A 17,797-nucleotide genomic window follows, 5' to 3' on the forward strand; every position below is an offset into this window, starting at 1 on the left:
TTCAAGTTCAAACCAAGAAATATGCACGATCTGTATCACAGTGTGTTTCACTCAGAGAGCCAGGGAGTGAAGAGGGAAGTCGAAGAATGTCACTAAACATCATTAAAGTTTTAAAACTTTGGCCCGATCCCAGCGTCGCCCCTCAGGCCTGAAGCCCTGAGCCCTCACAGACTGGACTGGTAAGTGTTTGAGTGAGAGAAGTGAGACAGCACTTGACATTTCACTTTACCTTTTTTTATTTTATGTTTTAAAATATACTGTATAACCTAGTGATAAAAACAAAGAGCAGGGGGAACAATCAGAAACACAGTCAGTCTGAGGTTTCAGGGAAAAGGTTCAGTATTGTAGTTATTAGTCTTTGTTTTTTTAATAAACCGACTGATTCTTAAGTTGAGAATCTATTCAGCGTCACGATCAGGCCTTTATCTCCTCTGAGTGATGAAGATGGACACTCATGAACAATGAACACAGCGTCTCCCATCATCTCACGTTCCTTCCATCCCTAGCAGCACAAAAGACAGTGTGCATTTAACAAAATACCTTTTTTCTAACATTTTATATTTAGTTGGCAATTTGGATCAGAAGAAAAATTTTGCGAGGTCTCTGCTGTGTGCCGGAGATTAAGAGCGTCTGTCGGGGACTCGTCTTCCTCACATGCAAGAGGCTCTTTGAAAAAAAAAGAAAATGTTATCGCAACACTTTATTAAAATCTCATATAGCCTTTGTTCCAAAGTTGTGGCTGATGTCAGCTCACCTTTAGTGTTTGGCGCCACTTGCGAGCACTGCAGCAAAAAAACTTGCACTTCAAAACTGGTGCACAGAAAAATCTCTTGATGAATGAGTTTGTATCCCGAGAAAATACCGTATTAACTTCTTACCATTGCTAAACTCTAATGAATGACCTGTCAACCTGTTTAGATTTGTTGTTCCTGAACTTAACATTAATTCTATTGATCTTATTTATTGTATTTTTCTTGGGGCGGGGCTCTTATTTTGAAAGTTATGATACAAAAAAAAAAAAAAAAGGATGTTCTGCTGAAACATCTAGTCCACTTGCATATTTGATGCGTTGTGTATTCCCACTCAACAAATCTATACAAAAAAGGAAAGACAGAACTAAATAAAAAAAACAAGGCCGCAGCAGAGAGAGCGACAGCCAGAGGGAATGTTTATATGGAGTTTGAACCGACAGACAACTCCGAGTTCAAAGTGGCAGTGAGTCACAGAGTTCCTCGCTCCGTCGCACCGAGCAAAGAGCCAGAATCGGTGTGAAGGAGTCATTTTTCCACCGGCTCTCCTCGACTCAATCCAGCAAACTTGTTTGTGATTTCCTGTTTTGCTGCGTCACGCTGCAGCGACTCTGATGCAAATCAAACCCTTCCTGTCGCTGCTTCACATTTAAAGCTTCAACCCACTGGAGAGCTTTTGTTGTGATGCCACCGCAGACTCGGTTCATTTTCACTCTTGGCTTGTGGGCTTGCTTCCGAGCCAGAGTTTGATTGGCCGCCCACCCTCCAAACCCACTGAGAAATATGTGGTTCACCAGACTGTTTGTCTGTTCTGACACATGAATTAAGGATGGACAACAGTGTTTGTTCTGGAGAAGCCACCGACCACAACTAGAGCACAGCCACCTGCGCGGGTAGCGGTGAAATAATGGCTCCTGTTTCACTCCGAGAAACGGGTCGACTTTGAATGTTACAGCTCTGAGATATTCAATTATTTCTGCATTTTTATTAACAATCCAAAAACAATACCAGCCAGGTTACAGTGACAGACGTGTGGATTTTCTGCACTGCGGCTGCAAATGAAGGACACAACAAAGTGCAACATTTTTGGCACTAAACCTTATCAGTCGTCTCTGAAACACTGTTTCTTGATCTTTAACTTAGTTTATAGCGCTGACGAGAGGTGAGGACAGGTTTCTTGTCAAATCCAAATGTTGTGGGTGAGTCTGTTTAACCACTGCAATAACCTGGACTATAAAAAAGAGGCTAAGAAATGTGCCAGCTGGTGTGATGCGAATTTTCAAAGGAGAAGCCGAAGAAGAAGAGATTATAATAATAACTGACGGACAGCTGAAGGAGATTCATCTTTAGTCTTATTAACGTATTGCTGCTTACCTGGACAGTAAATCAAACTGGACAAAGAAAAACTGAGGATCTGTTCCAGCAGGCTCAGTCATTATTCTTCTTGAGGACGATCAGATCTCTTGGTGGGAAGACATCTGACAACCAGTTCCAAACCACATATTTACTGGGAATCCCAAATCTCACAAATTCCTCTGCAATGAAACTGAGATACATTTGTTTCCCTTACCTGCTTCCAAATGAAATGCGGGGAGAAAAAAAATTGTATAAAGAGGTTTTGGGGATTCAGTGAAGATAAACAACAAAAGAAACCTGCAGGCGTCGAGCAAAACTCCTGCACAAATATCACTGAGCACCGACGCAGCTAACCTAGTTAAACTGGGACTTTATGACGAGGCTGCAGAACACTAAAATGTTCCTCAATCAGACAGAACAAAAGACAGCAAAGAAATATCTGTTATGATCTGGTGGAAAAATAAAAAGTAAAAAAAAAAAAAAAGGTGAGGACCCAAATGCAGAAAAACACACAGGAGGCAGGATTGAGGAACAGAAGGTGAGCTTTAACAACTAAAGCTGGGAAGAAACCAACGATCCAAGAAGTGCAAACGTGCCTCAATACAAACGTACAAACAGAAAGTGAAGTTCAAACCAGTTATAATGAGAGCTAAGTAGAAACATAACGCTGAGGAAGGAAGGAAGGAAACACAGGACAAACTTACAAAGACAAGATGGAGGACAAAGACTTTATCCACACACACTAACGAGGGGATGAGGTGCAGGTGAACAGAGGGAGGAACTTAAAAAAGTGACACACAAGGGAACAATTTCAAAATAAAACAGGAAATAAGAGAACAAAAAACAAGGGTCGTGACAATATCAGCAGGATCAAAACAGATCAGAGTTTCCGTCTGACAGTCTGTTTAGTCGCGGTCCGCAGGACTCAGAGTGACCCGAGTCCGACTCTCTGAAGCCTTCACAATGGAGGGGAACCAGCCGCTCTCCTGATCGGTGAACAGTCTCGACACCCTCCGCAACAGCCGATCCGCATCTGCTCTGTTCAATACGGACGGATTTCAAGCCGAAAATTAAAAAGATAGCAGGTACCAAATGATGAGAGATTTGTCAGTGCTCACTTGAGGCCACTGTAGAAAATCGAGGACGTCTGTTAATTTGTTAAGTTTAACAGACTCACAAGCTTCTTCAGTGAGCGAAGCTTCACTGTTCTGCTGAATGACGTCAGATTTCCAGACGTGGTCAGGATCACGCTTTAACTCACGTCTGAAAAATGACTCTTCATTGTTTCATTCTGTTCTTTATTTATTTTACGGTGCCTAGATGCAGTTTTCCATATTATTGTTGTTGCCTGTATCAGTTTGTTTTCCGCGCTGGTGGATAAATAAAGCCGTCTAATCTAATCTGGTTTGGCTGTTTTTCTTCTTGGCACATCAGTTTTGATTACTGCAACTGGAGTAACAAAGGGAGACGAAAGACGCGCGCACCTGTTGCTCTGACGTCTCGACAACACGCCGCTATTTCTTGACTAATACGCGTTAGTATTGCCACGGCAACGGCGGCTCCTCCAAATTATGCTGCATCTTTGTTTGCAGCAGGTAACTGAAAGGTTTTACCTCCGACATTAATAAATCATGTGGCGTGATAGCTGCAAACAGCCCGCTCATGTTTTCCAGCCTCTCTGGGTCTCTCTCCCTTTCTTTTTTTGATTTCCTGCACCGTAGGGGTAGAGAGTGTCGCGTGTGATGCATTCAGGGACTTCTCTCGTGTCAGAGGAGGTTTTTTTTTTTTTTTTTTTTTTAACTGATGCCTCGCCTGGAGCGTCTGTTCCAACAGCCATCTTACGGAGGTTTTGTTGGAAACACATTTGATGAGCAATGAGAGCAGACCAGCCACTGGGGCTGTTTCCCCACAACTGGAAATACTGTAGACGTTTGAAGATTTACAACAGCTGATGCCCGCGGGGTGATACGCTCCTGTAACAAATACTTTACAGCAGCACAGGGAAGATTTTGCACGCTTGTAGCTGCAAATTACAACACAAGATTATACAATGATCTCATGTAAACATCAATACCTCAGAATCGCATGGGGAGCTTGTTTGTGGAACGTAGCTTGAGCTGAATTTAAAGCTGTGATTAAGAAGGAGGTTAATTATGACACACTGATGAATCTTCTTCTTTGTGAACTGTCAAGAACTATCTGGACGAATCAAACAAATGTTCCAGCTCCTAAGGCTGGAAAACGCCGTTGTCTTCACCGCAGTCTGATTATGAAAAGAAATCTTAACTAAGGACATAATTAAACGTTCTTAATGAGCGAGCTCGTCCTCCTCTGTTTCAAAGTGACTCACTGCTATAATTAACCCACATTCACTAACGTTCCACATAATGCCCATTCTTACCAGACACTTCTGCAGACACAGGATCTCAATTTTTGCGTCTGTGAAGTACAAGACGATTCCTACTTTTTTGAGTCAATGAACACAGACAGGCCATTGAGAGCGCCCTGCCAGGAGCCGCCAGTCATTGTGCGCCCGCATCAGGCGCTCTGCACCGCTGCGTGAAGACGCGAACTGGATCTCTTCCCACTGAAATTGTTCTGTCAGATGCAAATGCAGACCTATAGATGCACAGAGGCGCCGGTGCGTTCACGGACGCTCAAAGGGCCGATAATGTAAAGCGCTGTTAGCCCAGCAGGTAGCAGAGGAAGTGTGAGAGGAGCAGCGGGGAGAGGAGATATTTGAAAATAATAAAAGATGACAAACAAGAGAGCACACGAGACGATTCACACTCCTGAGTGCTGTATGTTCAGTGTGTGTGTGTGTGTGTGTGTGTGTGTGAGGAGGCAATAAAACAGCGACAGTAGTGCTTATTGCTCAGGTTTTATTTGTGAGCGTAGATGTTTTTCCATCTGAATCGGGACTCCCTTTTTTTATTGCGCGTATGATTTAATGTATTTGTGTTCACGTGTTTGTGCTCAGGCGGTTACAGATCTGCATTTTTATCACCATTTATGTACGAGCGTGTTTAGAGCTACTGTCGTGCTGCTAATCTATCAGATGCTGAAATTAAAAAAAGACAAAATACCACTCTGACCGAGGCGTGCACAGAACAGGGACCCTCTGTCTTCGCTGTCTAATGAGCGGATGCGGCCTCGGTGGGCGTGCCCGCATTGCCGGAATAATTATCAGAACTATTTCCCCACAATGGTGCTACAACTCTTGTCTGTCGGAGAAGAGTCCGGCTGCGACCGTGCACTCAGCACAAACCACGCCCCGGTACGAGCATGTCCGCTTGTGCACAACACTGCAGGAGTTATTTTTGACCACAGCAGATCAAAAATAACTTGAAAGGCAGCAGTTTCAGTTTGTACGGGGCAAAGAAATAACAATAACCTGGTCTATGTACTTGAAGTACGTCAATAGATGACTGTCACCACAAAAAAATGTGATCTTTTCCTCCTGCTTCTTCTTCTTGATGATGAGGATGATCTTAATGAATTTGGAAATAGAAATAATTCTATTAATAAATGTACGTACATGGACTTCAGCAGCTATTAAGAAGAAATCATGAGGACAAGCTGTTAGTTGTTTTAGCTTAAAAACTGCTAAAAATGTATTTACACATTCATGTTGACATTGTAAAACCTTTTTTATTGACTGTCCTGATGGTCAAAGTGAACGTGCAGTACGTCGCCCACTTACAATCAAATCAGGAAACACTGGGAAGTTACAATCGTTTCTCTCAACAAAACAAATTCTGACTCGCTGGTTCAAACTGACAAGTCTGTTTAAAAGAATGGCAAAACAATTTCGATCAAAACTGGACTCCCTACAAACATCTGATCCATTATTCGTTAGGATTTTTTTTGCAGCAGGATCTACTTCTTGTGTTCGTGTTGCGTAAACAGGCTCATTTACACTGTTGCCCAGTTTTCTAGCTGCTCCTCTCCCGCTGAACGGCGTTGTAGCCTCTCTGACATCCAGCACAAATTTCAAGATAACTTAAGGTTGTTCACTCTCGATGGCTTATTTCCTTGAAACGCTGCCATCTTGTTTTTAGCAAAAGAAGAAAAAAAAAACTGAGGCAATTTCATTATTAAGATGTTTTGCCAAGTATGGTCAAAATGCCTTTTTTTTTTAATCATTGAAGATATTTTTCGAGGCTGGTATTCCGGAGAGGAACCAGGAGGATTTCGGGGGGGATTGGAGCTGACAACACTGATCAGATTGTTGGCTGATAATGGCTCCGCTCTCAAACCACAAGCAGCAGTTATGTAAGCTGCAGAGCTGTGTTGAGGTTACGGAGCTCAGAGGCTGGAGACTGAAGTGCAGAAAACGATTATCCTTATGACTCGTATTGTTGCTGTTGCCACTTAAGGAGGAACTTGTTTTCCTCTTCGAGTGTTTTCTTCCTGTTAATGAACTCCAGATTGTATTCGTCCTCGTGTGGCTGAGTTACTCAGCGGTTATTGTTTGCTTTGCCTGTTTGACTTCGACTCGGTGTGAATGTTTCATTCTAATTAGCTAATTAGTTAATCAGCTTAGAGACATGTGGAGGGTATATTTGTGGGTTTCGATTTCCAGGTCAAACCCGCTGCTATATTTAGGCTTCGGGCTTTGAAATCGATCACCGTTAAAACAGTTTCATCATATTTCTTTGTAAAGATTTGACCACCCGGGGACAAATAAAGTATATTTAATTGATTTGAATTACACTGACAGAGCTACACACTCTCAAACTGCTGCCAGTTAGTTTATTTTTGTCTGATATGACAAAATATTTCATGTCAAGAAGTTCATTCCTCCCATTACTATGATACAGCCCTTAGAACTGAGATCATGAAGTACACAAATCAACCAGATCTCATTATCACGTGAAGCAGTAGTGGAGCGCTTCACTGGAAAAATACCTTAAAAATACACACAAGAGCCGTTTTAATACAGCATTAACGTAAACGATTTATCATCTCTCTGGTGAAAAAAACTGAAAGGGCTGCAGGGGCACGTCACCACTTTATCTACTGTAGGGGCATCTGAGTGGGCAGCTATCTTTCAAACATGGGGGAACAGGGCGAGTGATCAGGAAGATATCATGACCGACTTTGATATATTAGAGGAAAAATACATTTATTATCTGTGAATGTTTGAGCATATCTTGTAAAATCGGTGTTATCTAAAACGGTTGAAGAAGCACACTCCATTTCAGATGGACGTCAACGATAATATTCAGCTCTTTTCCAAACAAGTGAAGTGAGTTGTTGCATTCCAGTGAGCTGGAAATCACAATGACGTGATCAGCAGAAACAACAGCTGACTTCAAGATGGTGCTGAGGAGAAGTTAGACGGAAGCTGATTCAATTTTCTTGGAAATGTATTAACGAAATGACCAGCTTTTTATTGACTATTCATACTTGACGGGGTTATCAATCAACTTTGAGCTAAATATTGTGGTAAGTTGGGTCTAAGTTCACTACAACACTACCTGGACTTTGTTGCTTTGAACACCAGCGTGGATAAATCAGCCGTCAACTTGTAATCCTAGAAACAAGAGAGGTACCGGCTTCTGCCCAAACATTGACTGACAGGTTGTTAACTAATCAACACCTCAATCAAAGTAACAGTTTCATGACACTTTTAAAGGTCTTTACTGTTCGTCAATAACTGTGAGGACGGCAGTAAAACATGCAAAGGAAGCTGACGTATTGACCTGATTCGTCCTCCAGCGACCTCTGCTCAGGATCCTCAAGTAAACACAAGCAAATGTAGAAAGCGTGTCTTCAATCCCGGAGCTCTCATTGTTCTTGCAGCTTTGACAGCAAACAATGTTTTTTTTTTGTTTGTTTTTTTTGCTCCTTTGGGGATTTGATCTGCTCCATATAAACCATTCAGTGTGCCTCGGTACAGAGCGTGCACAAAACCTGATTATCTTTTCCTGCAAGTCAAACAGACACCGTAGTCCAACATCGTCCCTAATCCGCACAAGACCACCTCTGATTTGTTCTGCACCAGACGACGGGTATGAAGGCGCCGTTCAGCGCTCTCCTCACGGCTTCACTCTTGTTTAATTTCAAAAGCAAAACACACACACACACACACACACACACAAAGTGGTAATTCATCAAATTATTCATGGGGCTCTTAATTCCCCGCTGGTTGGTTTTTATCATTAAAAGTGTATCAAAGTTCGTTTTCATCAGCCCTGCCACCAGATATGGCATCTGTCCCACGAGTCTCAAAAGCTGTGATTCCTTCATCATCACATCTCTGTTCCCTGGTTTACCAGCCTGTAGTCAGTGTGACACACATGACGTCAATGGCAGCCTCTCAAAGAAAAGAGAATGGGGAATCAGTTAACGAGCGCACGGCTGAATAAACTGATAGTAACTTTCTTTTAGTGTAGTTTTTTTGGCCTTATTTACAGGATAGCTGAAGACATGACAGGAAACAGGTTGAGAGGGAGGGGGAGTGACATGCAGCAAAGGGCCTCAGACCGGGACCTGAACCTGGGGCCGCTGCTCTACCCACTAAGCTAAACGGCACCCAAAAATGTTACTTCTTACAATAAAATATTAATTTAAAACCACCTCTGTGTGCTGATTGATTAATCTACCTGCACCTCCACGTGTGCTCGGTACCTGAGGAGCGGTCTGCTGGCTGATCATATTAAGTAGCTACTTAAAACAAAAGGGGATATTTTTCTCTTGTCACAAAGCTGTGCATAGTTTATATAAAGCGCAGGAAAACAAAGCATTTTGGCTTCAAAATAGCTAGTTTAGGTCACTGTAAACACAGCTGTACAGCTGTCTCAAGGTCTCATTAAACACCTAGTTATCTCGTCACACACATGGCTGCAGACGGCGTCACTTCCTGTCATAAATAGCCTGTTCTCTCGCTGCCACGAACACGGCTGGAATGTATCCCAAGGACCCCTTAAAAACATCCAGTGGCGTGACGTTTACAACGCTCGTTCTCACCCTGAAATAAACCACTGAGTCGCAAAATGATTCCAAGAGCGAAATCCATTCCTTCATTGCTCTACTGATTCATGGCTGAATAACCAGACGTCACCTGCAATCCAATCGCCAACCCCTCCAGCATCACAATGTTTTAACCCCTGACCTGACTGTAGTGTCATCATTAACATGTAACTGGAGCTAAATAAGTCTGTAAGCCGGTGCTCTACTGTAACCTGCCAGGAGGGTGATTCAGGGAAAGTGGAGCACAGAACGACCAAAGGGCATCGCACCGAGCTCGGGCTGTAAATAGAGATGTAGGGAGGGATAACTTCCAGAGAGAAACGGTGACGGCTGAGTGGAAGAGGAGAGCAGAGAGTTAATGAGAAAGTGAATGGGAATAGAGGAAGAAAACACCCTGAGTGATAACAGTATCAACAGATCCTGGTGCTGAATAGGAACATTGTGGTGATGACAGAGACGAAAACAGACTCAGAGGTCTCCCTTTGCCCTCAGACAGACGCTGAGCGTGGGCGTCTGGCTCTCCACAGTTATCTGAGCCATGCGGCAAATAAATTCATAACATGCCACCGAGACACCCACGCCAACCCCGGTGGGCATTCCCTGCAGTGCAAAACAGTGGGCACCTTACTATGCAGCGCGGCCCGGATCCCAACAAAGCCTCGCATTGTGACCAGTAATCAGCTCCGCTACGTTAAGAATCTATTTGAAGAGCTCATACCTATAACTGACTCAGCTTTTCTGTGCTGATAGCGATGCCGGGGGAAATTTGTGATGATTCAGCTTCAAGCTGTTTTGTGTTTGACTGCTAAAAAAAAGTGCAAGAATAGGAGTCGGTGCAGCTGGTATCTGTGGGGGGAAACAGAACTCGATCACACTGATAACACACTGAAATAAGCCGGGCAGAAACTGAGAGCGTCCCGATTAGCCGACCTTAAAGCAACAGTTTCCGGGGTAACTGTGGTATTTTTCAACCTGTGTCAGAGAGCATTTTGCAACAACGGTATTTGAACATTTGGTCCAGCGATGAGCCGGAGCACTGGCTGCTGTGTACTCCCTGCAGGTGACTCTGCACCGTATGTGGCCTTAAAGTGGTTGTTTTTGCCACAAACAGACTGTGATTCAGTGGAACGGTGCAGAGACACAGAGACGTTTTTTGTTAAAGAAGAGGATCCTTTTTGTTCAACCAGAAACAGCTGCTATAACTCCCGCAAAAGTCACCAGTCTGGTGGCTTTTGCGGGAGTTATAGCAGCTGTTTCTACGGAAACATTGACAGAAAAGCAGCGTTGTTGAGTCCTTTCAGCATCAATAAATAGCCTCAGAATTCATTTACAATCAACACAGGGAGGATTTTGATGTCCCATAATATTCCTTGGGCTGCTTCTCTGACTCCTTCAAAGTGATTTATAAGTTCAGCTGACTCCAGATGTGTACGTACAGGATGCTGTCTTTTTGTGGATTTTGTTTACCCCTGTTCTTTTTTTTTTTAAATAAATAAATAAAAATGTTTTAGGGACATCCTATTTAGAATCTAGACACACCTCAGATCCAGCCAGACTGAAATCATGATGGACACCAGGCTGATGTTAGTTTTGTTTTTGTGCTGTGAGGAGCTTATTTATATTCCTGTGTATTATACTGTCAATATATTACGTGTATATTTGTATTGTTGATATGTGACTTCATGCGATATCTCTGGTTGGTATAGAAAACTTTATATTTTCACCTATATCATGTATTTAAAATGTCATCTTCTGTTCATCGGCTAAGCCTGAAAAAGAGCATTTGCTTGCAGCGTCACTGTTCCATCAACCATCAGCTCTGGTTTGATTATATTAATTCCTTAATTCACCACATTAGGCATGAAAAGTATTCTGGCTCCACACGTGTTTTCTCTTGAAGTTCACCCTCCCTCTCGCTCATCTCCCAAATATTGTCACATCTCACGCAGTGAATTAAGAGTTTGTTTAGACCAGATCAGAGTTTGTCTGTTTGTTCAGTCTGTTTCTGGTGAGTTTTTTTTTCACTTTGCTTTCCGCCAACTTTGAGTGAACTTCGCTTTGTGATGATAGAATTCCTCAGTCTGGAGGCTTTAGCTCGGAGTGATAGCGTCTGATTTCTGGCTAAACAAGTCAAATCTTACTCTTTAACAAAAAGGCCTCTGAAGGAATGTGTTAGAATAACGTCATCAGGAGTACTGAGTTTATCACTACTAGACTGATATATGTGGCAGTTAAAGCAAAACTCTCGCCAAAATGCAACCTAGGCTTTTTTTTTTTGTGAATATACCCGAGTCAAACCTTCATGTAAAAGCATAATTACGATGAAGCCTAGGTTGCATTTTGGCGAGAGTTTTGCTTTAAGCGTTGCTGTGGTGTGACACAAAAGGTAACTAGCAGTGTAGCAGGTTACTTTCATTAAAGAAAATAAAAAATGCAGTACTGATTGAAAAACCACAGGCACTTTGTATACTGTGTCACATTTCTGAGTAACTAAACAAACACCAGTCGCCAGAAACAAGTGGCAGAAACAAGAGTGAACGCACAGTAACCGTGTTCAGATAGTCAAGACGACACTGCAGCCTGTTTTGTTGCTGCCGGCTGCAGCGCTCTCACTCAATACTACACCAATTTCAATGATTGTTGTCCACAATAGTCGGGAAACAGGCCCCAGGTTGAAAAATACAGGGTGCACTTTAAAGATTTTAAGAAATATTATTCGCCACTTTCTTGCCAAGAGGTGAGAAGATCCATACTGCTCTCATCTGTCCTGTGAATAATAAGTAAGAGTCTGCAGCCGGTTAGCCTGGCTTGGGTTAAAAAAAAAAAGAAAACAAGACAGGAGGAAGATAACAAAAAAAGGCATTACAGTCAAAGTGAAATGACAAAAAAGCTGAAATGAAGAAGGAATACCAGGTAATGAGCTGATTGTCCAGTGAGAGAGTTACTCAGCCGTCAAAAAAATAACTCAACCTGTCTCTATTGAGTATAACACGCAGTAAATCCAGTGGAAAACTCACACACTCTCACACTAAATTTGATAAAACAGTGGTTGCAGATGGCTGAACAGCCTCACCAATATGCACAGGGTAATAAACGTCTCTTTTAAATATATTCATAATCATTCAGCGGTGATTATGATAGACACGGAGCCGCACGCTGCTGTGGTCCACTTGTTTGGGGCTATTATCTGAATCCTGCATAAAACATTAAACCATAACTTGATGTAGTGCAAAGCACACAGCAATAACAGCATGTCTACGTTTCTTTCCTGTTTTTTTTTTGTTTTTTTTCTGTTTTTTTGGGGGGTTTTTTTGCCAATGGCACCGGAGCACTGTTTGGTAGTCAGTAACACATGCTACACAGCTGGTGAGTGTGTGTAAACTGGCTCACAGTGGAATGATTTTGCCTCGTTTTCTATACAACATGCCATAAAAGTGATCAAACCCCTAACCTTCTGTTATCAGAGCTCAGTCCAATTAGCTGAGCTGCGCTGCGTCGCACTGATAAATTTCCCTGCGCTGCTGCCATCTGTAAACATTTAGAGAAGCTATTTACTCCTTATCTTCATTTTTCTAAATTCTCCGGGTGTTTTTTTTTTTAGGAATGGAAGCATGCAGGTGCTTTCAAAGCATCTTCTATTTTTGAAAAACTGTTTATCAGTGTTGGTCCACAGTTTAGGTCAAAAACTGAAATATCACACATTCACGGTCCCCAGAGGATGAATCCTGCTGACTCAGGTCATGAGCAGACTTTTCTTCCTGAAGCACCTGCAGTTCAAAGTTTTCACTCATCTAGTAAAATATTTTGGTGTCTATTGAACTGAGTGTCATAATGTTTGGTACAAACGTTCACAGTTCCAGGAAAATCAATCCTCCTTTCATATTCATCCATTCAGATATCTAAAAAAAAAAAATAATGACATGCCTTTCAGCCTCAACATCTGTATTTTGTGTTTAGCACTATTTAGCATCTAATTGCATGCAGAAATGCTAATCGAAGCAAAGTCAGATTAATAAACAAGTGCTTAACAACAGCACAGGAGCTTTGTCACTGTGAGCTTGTTAACATGCTGATGTTAGCATTGAGCTCAAAGCACATAATTAACAGAGTGCATCTCTGCAACTACAGGGTCTGTTTAAATAATCAAGGTAGCATAACAAAGTGAACACTTGATATATTTGTCCAGATGTGTCAGAAGAAGTGTAGGTATATATGTCACTGGGTCGGAGTAAATAAAGTTGGCACAGAAGTGAAAGATTTTATTTCTGCCTGAAAACAAGTTACAGTTTAAGAATGAACATCCGCGAGGAGTGATGAAGCTGCAGCTCCAAATCTCTAGCAAACCATAGCAAAACATCTGAGCATTACCTCTGCCAACTTTTATGCTAATAAAGTGAATCACAGTTAAAAAAAAAAAAAAAAAATGGAGGTTTTATTACAGAAAACTCAGGAATCTGCAAATGTGCTGTTTTGGCCTCGTTTGGCTCATTCTGGCACCATCTGTGCGATTTGTTGTTACATCAGGTACCAACCTTAATATTTCACTTCTATGTTTCCAAGTCAGGATTAACTCTGGCTTAACAGGTTCATGTAACAATGCTTTTAATATGGTCCCATCTCACTAAAACCTCCAGGAAAGGGTACATACGTACATCAAGAGAGTGAGGACTCTGAAAACAGTAACTCCCATGATCCCACACTGCTTTTGTTTTGCCTTGATTGAGAAGAAATTATATTTGTTGCATTTAACACATAGTTGAGATCCAAACTAACACTGAAATATGTAAAATATTCTGCACCCAGGTTTGAAAACACTTGAATTTGCAGTCAGGGTGAAATACACTGTGAGGTGTAACATGTGAGAGATTGAGGGATGGAGAGTAGCAGCCATGACTTTTATTACAACAGAGCTTCAACCACCTGTCAATCAGTGCCAGACAGGCCATTATAAGGCCAGTCGTCTGCTCTTGTCCAGCCGCTGGCATTAAAACGCAGTCAGACGTTTCCTCTGGACAGCACTTACCCTCAAGGTTAGACAGCTTTTCAGTCAACCTCTCTCTCATTCATTCATTCTTGTATTGTTCTTTCCCTCTTCCCCTCACATTTCCCTGCATCAGATCTCCCCTCTGTGATGATTTAATACCAGCTGTCTCTTCTCTTCTCTCTCTCTCTCTCTTTCCTATATCCGTCCCTTCCCCACTCCGTCCTCTCTCAGCCTGATGAAGTCAGAGTGCAGCTCGGGTATAAACAGCCACTGCAGGCCATCCATAGTGATCTCATTACACGGGACTGCAGGGGAAACTGTCTTAACCAATTTCACAACTATCCTTCCTTAACCTCCCCCTCCCGCATCCTAGATACATTAGGGTCAAGTAAGCAATTAAGGGGCCAATTTTCTAAACAGGATGCCAGTTGAATTGGAGAAACAGAAATGATGCAGCGAGCCTGGACGGTTTCCAATTAAGCATCAAAGAACGACATGAGCTCCCTCTAATTGTCTTGCACTGGGAAACCTCTGGAGTGTAACTCGCGCGATGGCAGCGTTAACCCATGTGATATCAATAATTAATCTACTGATCGGAAGGGGCACTGAAATATGCATTATTGTGTGACAGCACGTTATTAGACAATTCCTTTTTTTTTTTCCTTTTTAATTGCCCGAAAAGTGGCCGTGAATGGCAAACGAGAAGAATCGTCTCGGGAAAATGGAAAGCAAACAAAGAAAAGAGGCGTTATATGTAGATGTTACGCATCATTAGTCTCTACTCCCCTGAGTCACTGGCTGGACATAAATTTAATACATATTAGCATTACATTTCCCCGGAGAGACAACCACGAAGGGACTACTGCCAAAGCAATTAAAAGTTCAGTTCGCACTTATTATTCAATTAGAAAATGTATGAATTTCCCGGCAATTAAGAGTCTGAAAAAAAATTATAACTTTTGATTAAGCCAAAAACTATCAGACTCACTTTTTTGCAGTTCCACGACACATCTCTTTGACCAACTGGTGTGTGTGTGTGTGTGTGTGTGGTTGTGTGTGTGTGTGTGTGTGTGTGTGTGTGTGTGTGTGCGTGTGCAAACAGTGGCTAATTTGCGGCAAAGACGGGTTCGTTTTCCGGATGTGGTCACTGCTGCACAGAAGGTTGTTTGCTGCCTTTTGTGTTCAGTTTTGTCTCTCCGAGGAAATTTGTTGGACTTGGACTGGCTGAAGAAATATTCGGTAAACCGCTCGGTAAACTCAGTAAATCTCAGCAAACCAGAACATGACATGAAGCTGAAACTGATGTACTGCTTCATTGCAATCTAAGTAAGATTGAAGGAGTCTCTGGCTGCCTGTCCTTCGATTTTTTTCTCAACATTTGATTGACTTCATACTTGGTTGGTGTACTGATCGGTACCCAAGGACGGGCATTGTCGAGTGTGAAGTAGTTTGGAACAGAAAGCTCCAAGTGAGAAACATCACATCCTGAGCAGCTGAAAACCTCGCAGTTTTAGACGACGAATGTGTGAGTTTAAATGAGAGACGCTGACCTCGTTGTAACCAGAGTCATGAAGAAGACAGTAGGTTAGGTTATCCCTCCGTCTCAACAGCGCCGGATTAGCGAAAGAAGCTTAAGCCAATTTTTTTGTTTTTTAAGGTCCACATTCTGCTTCTCATCAGTGCAGTGTGTCTTTGGCCTTCATCCAGTCTATTCAATGTCACTTAAAGCCACATTACGTAACTTTTTTTGCCTTAAAATAGCAGCTTCAAAATCATTTTCACGGTACAGTGGTGACTAGAGTCTCTGTCACTTGTTTCTGCACAGTGTACCTTCAGCGAGAGGCTGGAATCACACTGTTACATACATGTTTACCTCAACATACACGTTTTCAACACATAACGTTACATCTGACAGATTATAACAGACCTGGGATCTGTGTTTACCACAGTGGTGTTACACTCAGAAAGGAAAGACTCCTTAGTTCAACTCAACTGCCTTTTTTTTACTTGCCGCTATAGATGGAGGTGGCGCGGCACTGGCTCTCATCTTTGCTGCAGGTTTATGCCTGTTTTTAAACGTTTCTTGGATTTTAAACTACATGAGACCGCTTGCGTGCGCATGTTGGCAATATGACGACCCTGGCGCAGATTGCTCGCCTGGTACAGAAAATAGTGTTGCACCCGACACACACTCTTCGCTCAGAGTTCCAGCTCTTACCTTCTGGTGAGAGATTCAGGGTTCCCAAGTGCAGGCTGAACCGTTATAAACATTAACTCCTGCCGATGTCCATCATGCTCCTCAACACCCATAGTGTAGGATAGAATTTGGCTATTAGGGAAGTGAATTGTCGCCACTGTGTAGTATGTGTAAGTGCAATCTGTTGCCATTGTCAGCGGGTGTGTGTGCGTGTATGTATGGGTACATGTTAACGTGTTTGAAGTCAAATGATGTCAAGATGATTTTTATTCATGGGACTGCAGGATGGATCCAAAACAAATTTCCCTACAGTGACAATAAAGTCTATCTTCTCTTATCATCTCTTCTATTATCTTATGTTATCATATTTCAGCTTTGTCTTGAACCCTGGCGTTTAAAAATGATAAATAAATGAACCTTTAACCTTTAGAACTTCAGGGTCTCTCGAACTCTGAAGATTGATGAAACTGCTGCAAACCGCAACACAAGAGGCCGAGAAATCGACAATTCCTAACAGGGAAGTTTTTGCACAAGTGCTGCCCCCGGGGAAACATTAGCATTTTTATTTCTTTTGAGACAGCTAACTAGTAGGGATAAAAGCAATCTGCAGTTTACAGCCATTGTTGCCGCATAACAATCTCTACTCAAGTTTCTAAATGCAGCTGCTTGCCTCTCTCCGATACAAAAGGCATCTTGGCTCTGAAAACGTAAATCCCTCCAAACTCGGCTGCGAATGTTCTCTTACCGGATGTTGTGGGACTTTCGTTTGATCTCGTTCCAGCAGAGGTTCATTTCTCCCGTTTGGTGCGAGCCGCCTCCTCTCAGTCTCCGGCACTCGGTCCCCTCCTCCTGCCCGTCACCGTCCACTGTGGACTGGCACGGCACACAGTGGCATCCCGGCCACGAGGGCCGCCCCGCAGCTGAAGCCACACAGGAAGCAAAGAGGAGGAGACAACCAAATGAGTAAGACAGTCGAATAATTTGGGTTTATTTCCAGATGTTTGCATTGAGACTGGTGATAGTTAATACTTTGATTTGAACATATATGGGTATGGTTATCCCAGGGGGAGTATCTAACAAGACACTATAGAGGACAGCAATGCAGACCACTACCACACTCCCTCCCACAGACCCAATCCATGGACATTTTTGTTGTGTTAAGATGACATTAGCTCAGCAGCAGAGACGCCAACGCAGAAAGCTCCGGCAAAACAAAAAAAGCAGTTATCGCCTGACAAAAAAAGTTGAACCGGGCTCAACTTTTGCACCAACAAAATCATCCCTCAAGGCACTGCATCCAAAAATCCAACACAGCGAAACACACACATACATAAACATGAATAAATCTAGGGAAACAATCCTGTGGTACAATGAGTGAATGTCAAATGCTACAATAAGCACAGCTCAGGACACGGTAAGCCTGGCGAGTGCAACAGCTGGATCCGGGATGTTGTGGTGGAGACAGGTCTCCGTACAGATGTGGGCACAAGAGTCTTCGATGTCCCATTTTGTCGATTTCATTCAGACAATTAA

The 17,797-nt window shown here is 42.6% G+C and overlaps 1 protein-coding gene across 1 annotated transcript in view; it reads right to left on the reverse strand.

Annotated features, from left to right (window-relative positions):
- drp2 (dystrophin related protein 2) overlaps window positions 1-17,797 on the reverse strand; it is a 102,541-nt gene that overhangs the window by 79,132 nt on the left and 5,612 nt on the right. The window contains exon 2 of the mRNA XM_037077091.1: window positions 17,010-17,184. Coding sequence (XP_036932986.1) covers window positions 17,010-17,056 — 47 coding nt within the window. The 5' untranslated portion in view covers window positions 17,057-17,184. The remainder of the gene's footprint in view (window positions 1-17,009; window positions 17,185-17,797) is intronic.

Source organism: Acanthopagrus latus, chromosome 18, assembly GCF_904848185.1.
Source record: "Acanthopagrus latus isolate v.2019 chromosome 18, fAcaLat1.1, whole genome shotgun sequence".
Taxonomy (NCBI): Eukaryota; Metazoa; Chordata; class Actinopteri; order Spariformes; family Sparidae; genus Acanthopagrus; species Acanthopagrus latus.